The sequence below is a fragment of the Erpetoichthys calabaricus genome, chromosome 10 (assembly GCF_900747795.2).
Source record: "Erpetoichthys calabaricus chromosome 10, fErpCal1.3, whole genome shotgun sequence".
Classification (NCBI taxonomy): domain Eukaryota; kingdom Metazoa; phylum Chordata; class Cladistia; order Polypteriformes; family Polypteridae; genus Erpetoichthys; species Erpetoichthys calabaricus.
This window is the reverse complement of record NC_041403.2, coordinates 164,126,526-164,145,035: the sequence shown is the minus strand read 5'-3', so window position 1 is coordinate 164,145,035 and position 18,510 is coordinate 164,126,526. Positions and strand designations below refer to the sequence as shown.

The 18,510-nt window shown below is 37.4% G+C and overlaps 1 protein-coding gene across 1 annotated transcript; it reads right to left on the bottom strand.

Annotated features, from left to right (window-relative positions):
- Positions 1-512: 512 nt before the first annotated feature.
- Positions 513-18,415, bottom strand: zgpat (zinc finger, CCCH-type with G patch domain). Its single transcript, XM_028812384.2, has 7 exons — positions 18,276-18,415; positions 15,309-15,941; positions 12,597-12,730; positions 12,096-12,254; positions 11,654-11,785; positions 8,337-8,754; positions 513-859 (listed from the first exon to the last, which is right to left on the bottom strand). The coding sequence occupies exons 2-7, from the start codon at positions 15,911-15,913 to the stop codon at positions 721-723; spliced, it is 1,587 nt and encodes a 528-aa protein (XP_028668217.1). The 5' UTR covers positions 15,914-15,941; positions 18,276-18,415; the 3' UTR covers positions 513-720.
- Positions 18,416-18,510: the final 95 nt, after the last annotated feature.

Below are 18,510 nucleotides of genomic sequence, written 5' to 3'. Positions count from 1 at the left end.
TGGTGTCATCGTGTGTCCTACCCTGCACTTGTACCAGTGGAAACAAAGGAGGGACCAGAAGGAAAATGATAGACCACAATGTGAAAGGCAAAGGCTAGAAGGCCACCATCTCCAAGTAGCTTGGTGTTCCTCCCTGGACGTGGCCGCAGAAAGAAAATCAAAAAAATAGTGAGAGAATGGTAGACAAAAAGCCAAGGACAACTTCTGAAGAGATACAAGCTCAACTCCAAGGTTGAGGTCCATCCGTGTCTAGATGGTCTCCCATCCAAGTAATGGCTCCGGCCTGAACAAGCTTAGCTTAGAGTGGATGGCCTCTTCTGAAGCACATGTGGTATTAAAGCCATGAGCAGGTCTTGGAGCACCCAAATGAGGTGCTGGGGTCTTTTTCTGTAGACAAAGAAATGTGGTGGGATCAGCTGAAACTATTACTTCTGTGACCCAAACCAGAAGAAAAATGTAAAATGTCGCAAAGTCTGAATATTTTCTTCTGATATTAAAATAAGATAGCATAATTAAAGATGAGTTGTTGGTCATTTAATACAATAAAAACATTCCAACGTTGGCCAGTACAATGAGATACAGAAAATCCACTTACTGTAGTAAAACAAAAACTAAAAAGTTGCAAGGTGTGGTTTGACACAGATAAATAACGGCAAATGTCCAAATAGTGAGACAAACAGTGGCTACCTGCAAATGTGCCGTTAACACAAACCGGCAGTGTTAAAACTCCGTCATCTTCTTATGGGTGTTCGCCTTTCTTTGTTCCCGTTGGATGATTACTTCTTGTGCCTTCATTTGCTCCAACTGTTTTTTGGCAACATTTAACTTCTCCTCCAAGAGTGAAGTCATTCCTTTATCTCTGGAAGGCAAAAATAAAAAATAAATAAAAGAAATAGTGTCAGAAGTGCTGCTTACAGAGGAGTATAAAATTCAGGTATGCAGCTGTTTCACTGGACACAGTTTGTTTCCATTGTCTTTATTTACCAAAAGGCTCCTGGCACAAAAAATTTAATTCAGTCACAGTTACATCGTATTCTATATGTTGTACGCACGACTCTATATGTAGAACCTGTGCAAGTCTGGCATCTTTGTGTGTCAAGCAGATCACAAACTTGTACCCAGAAGGTTTTAGTTCTCTATGCAGTTTTTAAAAACGTGAAATTGTTCATAAGAGGGGAGCTAGTTGAGTGAAGAACTTCTTATAAAATTCGGCAGGGTAGCCATCGGGGCCTGCTGCTTTCCCACTCTGAAGTGAGTTTATAGCATCTAGTAATTTTGGTAGCGCCAGAGGTTTATCCAATTCCTCTGCACTAAGAGTATCTATCTGGTATCTGTAATGCATCCAGAAATGCATTAGATTGTGTCTTGTCTTCTTTAAACTCAGTAGAATATAAGGATTTATAGTAGTCTCTAAATGTGTGCATTATATTTTTATAGTCAATGATTATGTCTCCATGTGTGTTGGTAATTGCTGGGATTGCATTGCAAACTTCTTGCTTGTGGATTTGTTGAGCTAAAAGCTTATTAGCTTTCTCTCCATGTTCATAGTAATGATGTCTTGATTTAAAAATGAGTTGTTCAGTTTCTTTAGTTATTAAGAGGTTGAGCTCTGAATAAAGAGCCTCACTTGGACACCTGGCATGTTCTTCATTTATTCTAGTAATTTCATTAGTTAGCTTTGATACCTGTTTGCTTTCCAGTTTATTTCTGTGGGAAAGATATGAGATAATCTGTCCTCTTAAGAAGGCCTTCAGGGTTTCCCAGAGTGTCCCTGCAGAGATCTCTGAGGATATATTTGTCTCTAGAAAAAAGCTGATTTGTTTTGATATACAATCTGTAAAGTTCTCGTCTGCTAATAAAAGTGTGTTAAGACGCTATCTGCGAGATGAGTATGCGGGGCATAATAATTTTATCTCCAGGATCACAGGGGCATGGTCGGAAATAACAATAGCGTTGTACTTGCAGGATTTAATCGTAGGCAAGAAATGGTTATCTACAAAAAAATAATCAATTCTTGAGTAGCAATGATGCACTGATGAGTAGAAGGAATATGTTCTTGAATTTGGGTTTAGAAATCTCCAGGGGTCCAAAAAAATGTGAAATTGAATGAGTGCATTTTTTGTTATGGGCAACATTTACTTCTCGTGCACTCAGCACGGACACTTCCCGATGGTGTTCACTACTTTTAGTTTGCTTTAAACACCATTCTGTCCAATTGACTTGGCTGGGTCTGGGCGGCTCGAGGCTTTGAACCTTGATGCTCCCACAGTCTCCAGGATCATGGACCACCAGATCATCAGACAGCAGGTGTGTGAGGCGGAGGGACTGTGTGTCAGTAATGGTGGTGTGTGATACTGGAGCACCTTGGGGGGCTGTCCTGTCTCCCTTCCTGTTGACCCCTCTATACAACCGACTTCTAGCACAGTACCAGCACTTACCATCTACAGAAATTTTCAAATGACTCTTCAATCATAGGCTGCATTGATAATGTAGACAAGTCAGTACAGGAAGATTGTGGAGGACATTGTCTTGTAGTGCAGGGACAACAACCTGTAACTCAACATCAGCAAGACAAAAGAACTCATGGTGGACTTCCGAACCTCCTCTGAGATCCCCAGTCATCATTTAGGGGGAGGACATGGAAATGGTGCAGAATTACAAGTACCAGCAAACTGGCGCTGGACAGGAAGGGCCAGAGCAGACCGGACTTGCTAAGGAGATTCAAGTCTTCTGATGTGTGCAGTAAACTGCTGGAAATGTTCTACCAAGCCATAGTAGCTATTGTGGTGTTCAACGCTGTGGTCTCCTGGGGTAGAAACCTGTGCTCAAAAGAAGCACAATGTCTGAACAAACACATCAGGAGAGCCTGCACCATCACAGGTAAAACACTGGAAGTGGTTGTAGAAAAACAGGACGCCGTCATGAAAAGTCCTCTCCATCCCATCCAGGAGGCTCTCGCTTGGAGTATTTTCAGCCACAGGCTCATCCCACCACAGTGTGCTAAGAAGTGCCTCTGGGGGTCTTTTCTGCCCACTGCCATCGTGCACTTCAATGCTTCCACCCAATGTATTTAAGTTTATTTTCATTTATTGATTGACAGATCAATTAATTAGCTGTATTACCTGTATATTTGTTCTTTATGTTGATGATGCTGTATACATCTGTATTTCCCAATGGGATTAACAAAATTTATCTAATCTAATCTGTGTCTTGTAAACTTTGGCTTATAACCTAATGCAATTTTGGGAGCAGTGGCATGTTAAGGTTGCTCAGTGTCTCTGTGTATTTGAGTATTCTGCGGTTTGTAAAGTGTTGTACTAGTTAGTAATACTGTGCTGGAATGATGGTCACTAATCAGCAATGGGAGACTGCTATCCTATTTTTGACTTTGAGAACACTTTAATCCACTGAGCTTTGTAACAACAGTACTGGTGGTATCATGTTACAAAAACTCCTCTATTCTGTTTCCTACTTTCAGTATCATGTTGTGGCACTTGGTACCACTGTTCTCCTGCCCATTGAAAAGTCATCTCACTTACTGGGAGCACTGGGATCATCAGATAGAAAGGTTCTTTCATCAGAGTGGATGGACCTGCACACGCTCTACTACAGAATGCCCAGGATGGGATGGGCGGCTAGTTGGCCTAGGACTCCAGGACTGTGACAGTGTCTGACTTTGTCTTAAGATTTATTCTCACTTACAATTGGAGGTGGATCCCCGCCAGAGGATTATTTTCTCCAGGGATGCTGATGATTGGAGTTTCTGTTTTCAACTGGCCGTAGTTCTACAATTAATTCTTCTTTCTTGTCTACTGGCTGCTGCTGTTAGGGGTAGCCACAATGGATCATCTCTTTCTATATCTCCCTGTGCTCATCATCTTCTACTTTCAGCTGACTCTGGGGTTTTGACAGTTTTAGTGCTTTTGGATTTAACTGCTGCCTTTGATACCATCGATCACAACATATTGTTGTCAAGGCTGGATAAGTGGTTAGGAATCTGAGAGGGTGCACTAGATTGGTTAAAATCTTATTTCACAACTAAGATCTTTTCTGTTGGTAACAAGTCTGTACTTTCCTCTACTGCTCATTTGAAATATGGTGTTCCACAGGGGTCTATTCTGGGTCCTTTGTATTTGCTACCCCTTGGGTCCATATTTCGCAAATATGGTATTTCATTTCATTTCTACACTGACGATACCCAGATTTATTTACCTATGACTAAGGAGTCCTTAAAGTCACTACATGAATGTTATGAGGAGGTCAAACATTGGATGGTCGTAAATTTTTTGAATCTCAATCAGAGTAAGACTGAGGTTATTATATTTGGACCAATGGCTTCTGATGGGGCTGTCAGGGATCAGCTCGGCTCATTAGCTGGGTTGTGCAAACCCCATGTCAAAAATCTTGGGGTTATCCTTGATTCTGATCTTTATTTTAATAAACAGATTTTGTCCATTGTTAAGAGCTGCTTTTTTCAGCTTAGACTGCTTACTAGAGTCAAACTGTTTCCGGGGCACTCTGATTTTGAAGAAGGTATGCCATGCTTTTATTGTATTGCGTCTCGATTATTGTAATTTACTTTATCTTGGAATCAGTAAATTTCATCTTTCTCGGCTGCAGATGGTTCAGAATACTGCTGCTCGTTTTCTTACTGGGACTGTGTCCATTACTCCAATTCTGGCTTCACTTCATTGGCTTTCAGTTGAATTTAGGATTAATTTTAAAATTTTACGTTTGGTTTATAAGTCACTAAATGGTGTTGCCCCATGCTATCTGGCCGAATTGCTGGTTCCATATACACTAGTCCGCTCTTTATGTTCCTCTCAACAGCAATTGTTGGTTGTGCCGAAGTCTAAGATGAAGACAAGGGGTGATCGTGCCTTTGCAGTTCTAGCACCAAAGTTATGGAATGCTCTGCCAATTGAAATTAGGTTAGCTTCTTCAACTCAAATGTTTAAATCAAAACTGAAAACTGCCTGTGTACTTTTTGGTATTTGAAATTTCATTTTAGAAGCAAAAGCAAAAAAAAATGAAAGGAATTTTCAGATTTTGATTTTTGATTTAAGAATAAAATGAGGGAAAACAACGTCTTTTTTAATTCTATGGTAACAAATAGCAGTCATAAACTTAAAATTACACATACGTTTCTGGATTTATTTGTGATTCAAATAATGAAAGTGTAATAGCTCAAAAACAACAAAGCAGACGCATTTATAGCTTTTGTCACCTTTATCTCCAAATGTGTGTCAGAGAGTCGACAGCCTGAGATTTGCTCAGCACAAATCTTTCTAACATTTCTTGTAGAAAACCCTCTCGCTCCTCCGTGTTCATATGACAGACGCTCAGATATAATTTTTGATGACAGGCCTCGTTTTGCCATCTCTAAAATTACGTCTGAGTACTGTTCCAACGTCATGATGATGGTCCAGTCTACACACCAGTGACCAGTGTTTGCTGCAAATGGCGCATTACCTGACCAGGTTGTTGACCTACAAAAACGTCCGGTTCAGACAAAATATATAAAGGGCGTTTTCTCGTTTCTTAAATTTTTCTTTTCTAATGTGCGAATGTGTGCTTTACGTTTTTCATTTTTCCCTTTTAAGCTGAAAATCAAATAAGTGTCTCTTTTTCTTTTTTAAATGATATTTTCTGAAACTAAATTTCAAATACCAAAAAGTACACGCACCGATAAAACACACTTGTTTTTGATTGCTTTTAAATGCATATGAGTAACTCTGATATCAACTTTATTGATAATTTATTAATTTTTTTCATATCCATTGCTATTCTGTAAATTATTTATCTTCTAATCAGTTCTTTTAACTTATTTGTTTTAGTATGTATGTAATTTTTGTACTTTGTTTACTGAATTATTATTTAAATTTTTTTATTTTATTGTACAGCACATTGGTTTACACTTGTGGTGTTTTAAAATTGTGCTTTATAAATAAATTTTGATTTGATCTGATCTTGTTCTGTCGCACACACCACCTGCATGTCCCCTCTCACCACATCCAACCTCCTCTTGGGCCTTCCTCTTTTCCTCTTATCTGGCGTCGATATCTTTAGCATTCTTCAGTTAATTAATGGACAGATATGGTTGGTTTCCATTTATGTTAATCAGTTTCTGCCTTGTTTTCTGTACATTTTAACAAGTCTGTGTCTTTATGCGCGCTAATTCTATATTTAGTCATTTGTAAATCTATACTTGCATTTTACATGACAACCTGTCATAACACTCTGCTTCTTCAACTCAGTGAAGAACGCTATACAAAAATAAGCTGAACTGAACACAACAGAGGGATCTGCTGTTAGCCCTGCAGAAGTAGACTTCATTTGTCCAACAGAAGACGCGCATGTCAAAGGAGCTTCAGCATAAATACCATCGCTGTAGAGCTATTGTTAAAGGAAGATACAAGAAACAGAAATATAAGCCATACCTTCCAGCGATCATTAGGGAAATAAGATGGAGAAAATACTTCTGCTATTTTCTTCAGGATTAATAAGATTTCATTCTATCTATCTATAATAAAATGTTGCATAGAGGTGAATATGAAAGAGGACTTCAGAAATGTTTCTCATTCTGAGTTTAAAAGAGAATAAGAAAAATTAAAATGACTGTACAAAAGCAGCAAAAATAACCACCATCACAATAGTAATGTACTTGTTATCTTCTATGTTGTTAAATATACAGATATGGACTGCTTATATCTGATGTGTGCAATGGACAAGCAACACTTTCTTTCAGCGTTTGTTTGTAATAGAGGTACGTATACATGCCATGAGACTGTTGGCTTCCCTGTAGTTTCCGGTACAAATGTAAAACTGATATCACTGTATAATTATTACTATTATTATTATTTTTTTAACAGGTTATCTGAAAGTATTTAATTTCATCAGTACTTTATATTAAATTAACATTTAACATATACCATCCAATCTTTGTAGCATTATTTTTTCCTCATTAAAAACCTTAACTCACGTTGAACTCGTCTATTTTATTTCCAGTGTTTCTATACAAAAATTAAACACCCTATTGTGTTTTTTCTTGTCTGCTGTGTAGAATAAGATTACTGTGCATCAAAGGGAGGGTTTCATTGAAAGCCCTCTCTCTGCAAAGCAAAGTCAAATACTGGCACCTTGTGGTAAATATAAGAAAGTGCACTGCCAAACACAAAACAGAATTCTCCTTTACCATACCAAAAAAAAAAAAAAAAAAAAAATCGGGAGTTCTCTCTCTTCGACTTTCTCATATACTCAGATATGGGGATGGATATTTGAGGAGTAAACTGCACGATAATGAATATATTTTTATATTATGTACATTAAAGAACCATCAACAACAAATCAAATCAAATTAATATATTGAACAATTATTATAAAAGTAAAGTTGAATAAATCTGACTCCGCAACTGCATGAATAAAAGGTGAAGTACCACTTCCGGTTAGTGGAAATAGCCCAAAAGTTGATAGAAATCTATGTTCTGTACGTAATACTTGTATGCAAAATTTGGTTGACCTAAGTGAACGCGTACTCAAGTTATTGTGTTTACACACACACACACACCGAGACACACACAGAGACATCATTTCAAAAATGGTATTTTCGGACTTAAGGAGGTTTAAAACACTGAGATTCAACAAAACCTTGAAATGGAATTTTTGGAGGATTCTAATATTTTCCGTATACGAGAAAGTCAGGGAGGTCTAAAACGTCGAGATTCATCAAAATCTCGAAATCAAATCTTTGGACAATTACAATACTTTCCCTATGAGAAAGATAATTGGACTTAGTGAGTAAACCGCACGGTAATGAATATAGGTTTCATATTATGTACATTAAAGAACCATCAACAACAAATCAAATTAATAATACTGTATATTGAACAATTATTATAAAAGTAAAGTTGAATAAATCGGACTCTGCAACTGCATGAATAAAAGGTGAGGTACCACTTCCTGTTAATGGAAATAGCCCAAAAGTTGATAGAAATCTACGTTTTGTATCTAACACTTGTATGCACAATTTGGTTGTCCTAAGTGAAAACATACTCAAGTTATTGTTTATACACACACATACACAAAGACATAATTTCAAAAATGGTATTTTCGGACTTAAGGAAGTCTAAAACGTTGAGATTCATCAAAATCTTAAAATGGAATTTTTGGAGGATTTCAATACTTTCCCTATACTTTGTATACGAGAAAGTCAGGGAGGTCTAAAATGTCGAGATTCATCAAAATCTTGACATTGAATCTTCGGACGATTACAATACTTCTGTATAAGAGAAAGTAAAAAATACACAAAAGATCTATAGACAAATTGAAAATATTACCTTCCAATGTTTCTAGCAAGGGCTTCCTGTAGTCTGTGAATTTCCTTCTGCGTCTGTTCAACTTTTTCAGCTGCTTGGAAGAGTCGGACGTTAAGAGTTCTCTTTATGCTCTGTTCTCCACGATAGATTTCTTTACTAGTCCTTGGAGCTGCAGGATTTTCTGCCTCAAGTGCAGAGCCATGCTTCTTCCCCTTTAGCGTGTCATTTAAAAAATCAAACACAGTTTGCCTGTTTTTCTGCTGCATGGATGAACCAGTCCCATTTTGTTTGTTCTTTCTTAGTTTCTTAGCTTTGCCTTTGCCAATTTTTCCTTCTTTTTTCTTCTGTAAGATTTCAGCACACTGGTCGAGGGATTTTCCTTTCGGAAGTACAACTGCTTGGATAGGTTCCACTCGACCTTCTGCATTTCTGCCCAGACCTGAAAATCATTGAATTTATAATTATGTTTTCTGCTTAAAGTATTGTAATCAATAAAACTTATTAAAGGAATAACTAAAAGTTATATTTTAAACATACTTTTTAAACACTAAACAAGGTAAGCACATCCATCATAGTTATCATAATGGTCTTGTCTTTAATTCAGATTAATAAGCCAATGGTCTCATAATTTTAGCACACGTAACCTACAGCCTGAATAGCTGCTCTTCTTTATACAATATTAAAAAGTTACGTGAAGATTTAGTTTGCATTATTTTCTTTTTTACATTGGGATCAAATGGTGCCAATTTAAATGTACCTAGGTCAGGGGTGACTGGCAAGTTTTCTTTATAATTTTTAATATTTGAATTAGCTTTGTTTTGTGTGGCTCACTGTGAGTCTATGGCAATAAAACAATTTTCCATAAAGTATTCTTCCATATTGAAGCAATTAATTGATAATGAGAGCTAACAAACTGCTTAAAAGTAAATATACAAGTATTTATTTGTTTTAAAACATTCATAATCATTAACACTACTAAAGTTTTTAAACTGTTAAAATATACAGTTAATTTACTTTACTCATATTTATTTAGAGTGTAACATCTAAACATCTGTAATAAGTCGGGTGTAATTTTAAGTATGAATTAACACTGTAATTACCATTATACAGTACTTACCAATACTACATTGTAGTACACATTAAAAGAAATAATACAGTATGTACCATTTTATTTCTTTTTCACAAAGCTACCAATGAATTTGTCGAAATGTATATTTTTAAGTGCTGAGCATTAAATCACTAGGATTGCTGAACTTACTAAATGTTTGTGAGTTGTAATGGAACACAGGTACAAAGTGAACGTTTTTGACTTTTCGCAAGTTGTATCTGATAATGGTAATGGGCCCTCTGATGTGTTTCATGTATTCACTACTACAACTAAACTGTTTCTGTATTTGCTTCTAACTTATCATTCACCATGTAAAATGGAAGAGAAAAAAGAAAGGAAAAGCTCTCTTTCTCTGATCTTGTTCCATTTTTCACTTTCCTTTGGTTACTGGTGTTTCATATTACATCTCAAATAAGAAGTGTTAACGACTTCTCTGAACAGCACAGTGCACTGCAGAGCAAACAGCAGGGTCCACTTGGCTTTACCGCCACCTGGAATTTTCCAGAGAAATAACCTGCCACCGCCTTTGAGCATTGTGGACAGAGTGGAGATCAATATAACAATCCTGAACATCTGTAAGACTGAAATTCATTAAAAAAACAAAAACAAAAAAAAACATTAAATACATTACTTTGTAAGCACGCAATTTCCACTTACAGAAAAATCAACAGGTTTCATGTAAATCGAAAACTTATCAAATTATACATATATTCTATGCCATTTTGAAATTCTTGCATTTACCTTAAAAAGTAATATTAACAGAGTGTAATACACCAAAGGCCTGTATGTTAACCAGAATACAGAACAAACACGAACATAAACATTATCTGAATTTTAAACACATGGTAACATTTAAATTAGCCATTGAACTCACATTATTAAAAAGTATTAATGAATTATAGACATAGCATATATGCTGGATATAACATAACTTTTTCAAATCCACTCAAAGCAATTCAGGGCTGTTTGGAGCTCGGGTCTATCCAGGTAGCATCAGGCAGGAACCAGATGGTATACCACTGTAGTATATACACTCTTTATAGTCGTATACAACTGTTACAAACATTAAACAAAACAACTTACGAGGATCAAAAAATATGGTAAAATACATATTGCCATTAATCCCCCTAAAAGTACTCCGCCTTGCTTCAAACACACTTATCCCATTGTTTTGCCACTTTCTGAAGCAGTTCTAGGAGTCCCCTTTTATGAGCGTCTTTAGTTCCGCTGTCATGGCTGCCTTGATGTCCTGCACGTCAATCCAACATCAAGGTGATGATGAGGTTTTTTTTTTATCTTGATGGAATTGTACAAGCGGAGTTTGTACCCAGGAACACGAAGGTGAATTCTAAATATTATAAAGGCTTATTAGAGTGTTTAGGAAATGATGTGAGAAATGGGTAAACGGTTTCATCCTCCATCGTGACAATGCTCTGTTTCAAACATTGCTTCTGGTACAGCAATTTCTGACATTCAAAAAAGAGGACATCTAGAACTGCTTCAGAAAGTGGCAAGAACGATGGGATAAGTGTGATCAAAGCAAGGGGGAGTACTTTGAGGGGGATTAATGGCAATGTGTCTTTTACTGTAATAATGCTTTTTTTTTATTTAAACATTCACCGTATTTTTTGATCACACCTCGTATATTGATATACACTAAAGAAAAACATTGTTTAGCTAAAATTCAAAACACAAAATGCTTATATTTTAAAAATTTTGTAGAGCAGTTTATAATGGGATTTCACATTACAGAACATGGCATACAACATCAGAATGGTTTATGTTATTAAATCACGCAACTTTTGTTCCGGTGTGTATGTCACCCATAGCGCAAAGGTGGATGAACCATCAGCTCACCCTGGAAACCACTATGCTAATAAGCTTAATTATCACAGTCAATCAATCAACATTATACTTGAAAACCACTTGTACTTATTTTCATGAATTACCACTACATATCTGAGAACAATTTTTAGTTTAGAACAAAGTATAACGGTGCATCCAGTATTTGATATAAGCTGTTCCTAGCATGTTTTATGGAAAAAAATATGAAATGAAAATGAGCTAGGTTAAAATTATTTTATTTAATTATTCAGCAAGAGCTGCCTTACTGATTAAGTTTACATTTTCTCTCTGGGATTAATAAATTATATTAAAATCAAATTTCTTACTATGGAATTTACTGCAGTATTAGAAGAAACGTGAACCACATTTTTACTATGTTACGTACCTTTTCCAAATTCGTAGCCCATTTTGACCATCAGCTTCGAACCAATACCTCTTGTGTGAGCCTCCCAGCCCCCAAAGCCTAAACCACAAGAGGAGGTCCACTCATTTGTCACAGCCGAAGCAGAATCAATTACTGTAAAATATTAAAAAAAACTGTTAGCCCCTTTTTGATGATGTGAGGCTTTGCCTGTAAACAGAAATGCCAGTTTACAAATTAATCAAACAAATAAAAAATGTGATCGACAAAATCAAGATGGTGAACAATTGTTTACATATGCTTTTATATCTGAACAGGGTCACATTCTAGAAATAAATTAGTGTGAACTTTAACCTGAAAAAGATTTGGGTACTCTCAGTACTTCTTAGGGTAACAGTACAGTCTTACAAGATGTTTCAAGCATGTATATCCTAAAAGGTAAGAAATACTCTATACACTACAGTACCTTTAGCATAGGCTGAATCATCTCCTATTTCCTCATCTTCTGACTCTTCTGAGGAAGAATCTTCTTTTCTTAGTGGGGGAATAATGCAGTCAGCTTCGACTACAGCCTCTTTCAGCAGAAGTGAATCAAATTTGACTGTGTAATAGCCACTGTCAATGTCTAAAAATATAAACAAGAGGAGACAATGTTCTATTTTTGTAATACACATTTGATAGCTCTTTTCACCAAATTTGATTTAGATGTAGTCAGAAAAGCACTGTTTTTTCCCCAAAGTATTTTTATGTCTTAATCAGTGTTAGATAGGCATAAAATATTTACAATAATTAGTCACTCTTGTTTACAATATCAGGAAATGTTTTGTACTAATTACCAGTAGTGTACACTTGGCTCTAATTTACATCCAAGTAATGTGAAAATACCACTGGCTTGGGAGGGTAACCTCAGAGTCAGTTTTATTTATCCACAAGTTTTGTGCTTTGAACATTTGCATAACATCACAACCTTTAATGCTGGCAGGGTACCAGATCCCATCTTCATGCCTGACTAGACAGGATGATCCAACCTCCAGAGAACTTAGATCAGATTCCTGGAAATTACGGAGTTCAGATACTGCCACCACCTCCCCATGAGAAAACCTAGGAGAGAATTGTCAGATATTTGAAAAACGAAACCACAGAGGAAACTTTATTTTAGAGTCTCTAACACAGATATTATAAATGATCTATTGTATTACTATTGTCATGTGTACACAGTACATTGAAATTTTTATTGAATGTCTGACCAACATGCAAAACACAGCAAAAAAAGTTAAACTGATGAGTAAATTACCAGTTTTACATTAGAAAAGGTGAAGGTCAATGGATTACAAAGTATCTAAAGTCAGTCACTCAATAAAATATGCAATTATTTAAAAAATTCTTTTGAAAAAAGTAGCCTGTTTGGACACGCTGCCCCATTAGCAATGGAATGCAAAGGTTTGGGAAAAAACGCAAAAAAATGAAGTCAATCTGCAAATGAGGCCTGCCTACAGTATCCACAGGAAGCATATCAAACAGTTTAAAGCAGGAACTTTCAATCTTAAACCTGCATAATATATTTAATGGACACTGTCCAAAGCTGCACTACTATGCTTTCATACTGGAAAGAAAAAAAGTGATGGGGTTTTTGGGAAATGACATTCTTTATAGTACTTGTCTTGCTTAAAAATGGAGCAACTGGCCCTGCAGTGAACATCTGCCAATTTCGTCAAAATCTGAAAGTTATATCAAAGAACGATAGGGCAAGATGTTTTAAAATTTAATTCAGTACTTTAATTATGTTGTGATTTATGGTTAAGTCACATTTTAGATACCAAGAATATCATTTTGTCTTTACCGGCACATTTTTATTTAGTTTTTGTTCAGTTTTCGTCATAGACAAGTATTTTTCGTCGTAGTTTTTATTAAATTAACGCTGAATTGGTGATCAGTACTGCATTAAAAAAATATAGATATATCTATATCTCTATATATATACACACACACAGCAGGTATAGAAAATAATCTACCCCTTCGAAATGTTCACATTTTTTTTGCTTTACAGCCTTAAATGAAAACACACAAACCAATATTTTTTCCAGCTTTACTTGCTCAAAGACTTGTTTTTGATTTTTTATCATTTTTCTGAACTGTGGCTCTGATAAGTTTTCACTTGGATGTTATAGGTTGCATTGAGTAAGTAAAGCTAGGAAGAAATATTTTGTGTGTGTTTTCATTTAAGGCTGTAAAGCAAAAAAAAAAGGGAATATTTCGAATGGGGGGAATTCTTTTATATACCCACTGTATGTGTGTGTATATTTTATAGAGGGTACCGTGGCGGAAGTTAGCAGATTGCTGGCCAACCACAAGCGTTACCTGGTAGGTAACCACCCATACAATCAGATTGTGACACAGACTTCGAATGCCGTGAATGTAATTACCCCGATCTACATGCTGTCAAATAAACGAACCACACGCCGTGGCGCAACGTTAGGGGCATCGCCTCTGGCGCTGACGTCCGAGGTTCAATTCCCGAGAGGAAGTGCAGTGGAGTTTGTACGCCTGATGAGCCCATAATGAGGGCGAAACACGTGTCGCGTACTCTTTGCATTTATTTGACAGTAAATTATTTCAACCATATATATATATATATATATATATATATATATATATATATATATATATATATATATATATATATATATATAGTTTGCTTGAGCTACCGATTTATTTGCGTGAATCCAACAGACACGCGGCGGGCCGAAGGGAGGCGGGCAAGGCCCTCCTCACTCACTCGCCAGCCTTCATGCGATCCTTACCTCCGCTTAGCTAGCGAATGAGAAAACTACTTAACGGATTTAGATTGGGTTTTTTTCTAGAATTTGCTTGAACATTCCGGTTGATTTTGCGACTTCTCTCATTGTGCTAAGAATCATAGTTCGCTTGTAAGAGCGCTTGTGTCCCTTCACTACAGGACACATTTTACAAACGCAGTGTCCACAAGGCCTGCAGCATTGTGCAGGACCCCTTACACCCCTCACATGGACTTTTCACACTTCTGCCATCCAAGAGACTGCAGCATTAGAGACAGATCTGCCAGGCTACAGGATATTTTTTACCCCCAGGCTGTCAGACGTCTCAACACCATGCTGCCCCCTGGGATCTTCTACACTGCCTCAACCACCTCCAAAAACCCGCTGCTACAGAACTTTTACACCTGCAAGCCATTTTCCTGCAAAGACGAGTTTGCATATAGAAAAGAACTGAAAATCTCATGCTGACCTCTAAGTATTTTGCAACTGCACTTTGACATTCTTTTACATCCTTCTGCTGAAAGTCAAAACAAAGTCGAACAAAACCAATTCTGCTGCTTGGTTCTCCACAGCTAACATCTGGCTCCAAGTCCACATGACACGTTACCATCTTTTGGGTTTCTGTTTTTAAGCATGCATACTTCTGGTTAAGTGTTTTTTTTTTTTTTTTTACAGTATGTCCATGTTACATTAAATTTTGTATTTAATTTGTGGTTCCTGTCCACTGTGAAAGGTGCTACACTACTGTAATTACCATTAAGGTTTGCACGATTGAACTCATCATACTTTAATTGATGCTAATGTAATGTTCAAAGAGAGGATGTCTGAATTTAGAATAACTTTAGATTTTTTTTCTATCAGCGGTTATAAAATTAAGTTATTACCTGCATTTTTCCATAAAACGGCATTTATCGTCAAGAAAAAATGGGCATGGCTTCATGGACTTGTGTGTTGGATAAACATACAAGACTCTGACTTTTGGTTCGGTGTCTTCTGAATACTCTGCTCCAACCACCATAGCATTGTGATATTCCAGTGTTCCCCAAGTGGTGCGGTAAGGAGCTTGGACTTTCATTCCACTCATGGCCTCACTGTCATCATCATCGTCACTAATGCCGAGATCAGAACAATTATGATCTGATGGCTCATTCTGATCACCTAAAGGTTGAAGTTTACTGCTCTCAGAATGATGAGGTTCTTCAATAGAAGCATAGAAAGCAGCATACTTGTCATCAATGGAGCTTTGCGCTTCATCTGCTTCCCTGAATGGCAGCTGTGTGTTCGATGCCTCCAAGCTAGCAAGAAGATTGCTCTTTTTAAGGGAAATGAGACTGGCTTCAGTTAGTTCGATGAGCTGTCGTAAATCGTCTTTTAGTTTTAAGAGATCTGTTTCTTGTGAAGGGTCCAGTCCGGCACTCAAGGCGGCTTCCACCTGTCGCAACTGAATGTTGTACGTTTTAATCGCTGAGGTTAGGCTCTCTTCATCCATGCTGAAAAATGACACCAACTTCTACTGTCTGAAAAGAAATGGAAAGAGCAACATGAAGAGTGTTTGTCTCTGCTTTCTGCTAACTGAAAAGTAGAATCAGGGAAAGGTAAATAGTTATACAAATAAAATCTTAAAATCTTTTCAATTTTTTTTTTTGGCTGAACATTGCGATTAGTTAAATAATGTAAGGATGCAGTACTGTGGTCACGGGGGTGGCTTCCTTCCAATGACCTGACCTGATGTGTATCCTCCAAGGTTTCACTTTATACTTGCTGTCTGTGTCAGTACATTACTGTTTTCTGGATTCCTACCACTTACCAAAAATGTGCATTTTAAATTAATCAAAAAAATGAATAACTTAAATGCTTTTGAAATTAGTAAATTTATGAAATTGGCAATAAATGGTAAACTTGGAGGAACAGCAGATACTAAAGAGGCAACAAAAGACTTGGACAACTGCAAGAACTGGGCAATCATTTGGAAAATGCAGTTTAACGTAGAAAAGTGCTACATGTGAGCAAATGGAATGTCAATTATAAATACACGATGGAAGACACTGTACTAATCTTAACGGTTGTTCTACTCTTGTAATGTTCTTTGTGTCATCTTGTAAAGCACTTTGAGTTACATTGTGCTATATAAATAAATGTTGTTGCTGTAGAGGAAGTGACAGCTGAAAAGGATTTAGGGGGTTATACTGACACAAGACATCATCATCTAAACAACGTGCAGAAGCAATTAAAACTGCAAATAAAAATGGTAATATAGTAAAAACTAATGAATATAAATCGAGGGAAGTTAGGCTTATATCTCCGTGCCTTGATGCCTCTCTGATATGACAAAGCAGGTACCAAACAAATAAGGATGGGCATTATGCATAGCCATAATTTAACATACGACAAACAGCCACAACATTAAAACCATTAACAGGTGAAGAGAATACCACTGATTATCTTGTCACCATGGCACCTGTTAAGGGGTGTGATACATTAAGCAGCAAATGAACAGTCAGTTCTTGAAGGTGATGCGTTAGCAGCAGGAAAAATGGGCAAACGTAAAGATCTTAGAATCTCTGACAAGGGGTGACATGGGACAGCTAAACGACCGGGTGAGAGCAACTCCCAAGACGGCAAGTCTTGTAGGGTGTTCCCAATATATCGTGGTTAGTACCCACCAAATTGGTCTAAGGAAATACAACCAATGAACCAGTGACTGGGTCATACCGTAGGCGCCCATGGTACACTGATGTGTATGGGGATTGAAGGCTAGCCTGTCTGGTTTGATCCAAAAGAAGAGCTACAGTAACAGAAGTATCTGAAAAACTTAATGCTGGTCATGGGAGAATGGTGTCAGAAAGCAGAGCTTGTTGCTTAGCCGCATACTGGCCAGAGTACCCATGCTGAAGGCTGTCCACCACTGAATGCTCCTACACTTGGCATGTGAGCATCAGGACTGGACCATGGAACAAAGAAAGACAGTGGCTTGGTCTGATGAATCACGTTTTCATTGAGATCACGTAAGATGTGTCGATTACTGGCGAAAGAAGGCCAGCTAGCGGAGGCAGCGTGATGCTCTGGGTAATGTTCTGCTGAGAAACCTTGGGTGTTGGCTATCATGCAGATGTTACTTTGGCACGTACTACCTACCTAATGACCGCGGCAGATCACGTAAACCCCTTCATTGAAATGGTATTCCACAATGGCAGTGGCCTCTTTCAGCAGGGTAATTCGCCCTGCCACACTTCACAAACTGTTCAGGTAATTCGCCCTGCCACACTTCACAAACTGTTCAGGAATGGTTTGAGGAACTTGATAAAAAGTTCGTACTGTTGACTTGGACCCGTCTGATCAAGCATTTGTATGAAGTTCTGGGAAAAACAAGTCCGATCCATGGAGGCCTCGCCTCACCTCACCACTTACTGGGTCTGGTGCTAACGTCTTGGTGCAGATACCACAGGACACTTTCAGAGGTCTAGTGGAGTTCATGCCTCGATGGGTCGGGGCTGTTTTAACACCACCAGGGAGACTTTCACAATATTAGGCAGGTGGTTTGAATGTTGTCACTGATCGCTATCCTTACACACTACGCAAGTTTTTAAAGTCAGTCATCTAAGTGAAGTTCTAAGTGCTTTGCCTTCACTCAGCATTATGCAACCATTAGAAACGTGCAAGGCAGTGCTAGAAACAAAATTGCATTTCCTAAATAATAAAACTCGTCTTTATGCAATTGATGTACACATAAGGAAAAAGCGGCACTTGTAAATAAAACTAGAACAAAGAATTGCAATATGAGAATTTAAAGAAATAGATGTTATTGTAGAATACATCAGAAGTAAGTCAAGTGAATTAATAGATGTGCAAACCTCCAATGAACTCGTATTCCCACATTTGCCGGTTACTGCTTTCACGAAGTCTCCACAGCTGAACCCAAAAATCTGACCTCTAACCTTCCTAGAAAATACGGATGTTCTCCCGTTTCTGTTTCCGGTAAATCGCGGATTAGCATCACCTCGTAGCATTTCCAGGGACCAGACGGTGTACACGTGTAACTTTCTGAGCAGGCGTCAGTTTTCTTTGCACTGTTAATTAAATAAAAAA

Excerpts from the sequence above, each read along its gene's own strand:
- zgpat (XM_028812384.2), bottom strand. The coding sequence starts at position 15,913 with ATGGATGAAGAGAGCCTAACCTCAGCGATTAAAACGTACAACATTCAG. Across the intron at positions 12,731-15,308 it reads CGTTTTATGGAAAAATGCAG|GTTTTCTCATGGGGAGGTGG; the intron begins GTAATAACTTAA and ends ATTCTCTCCTAG. Across the intron at positions 8,755-11,653 it reads GGGCTACGAATTTGGAAAAG|GTCTGGGCAGAAATGCAGAA; the intron begins GTACGTAACATA and ends AATGATTTTCAG.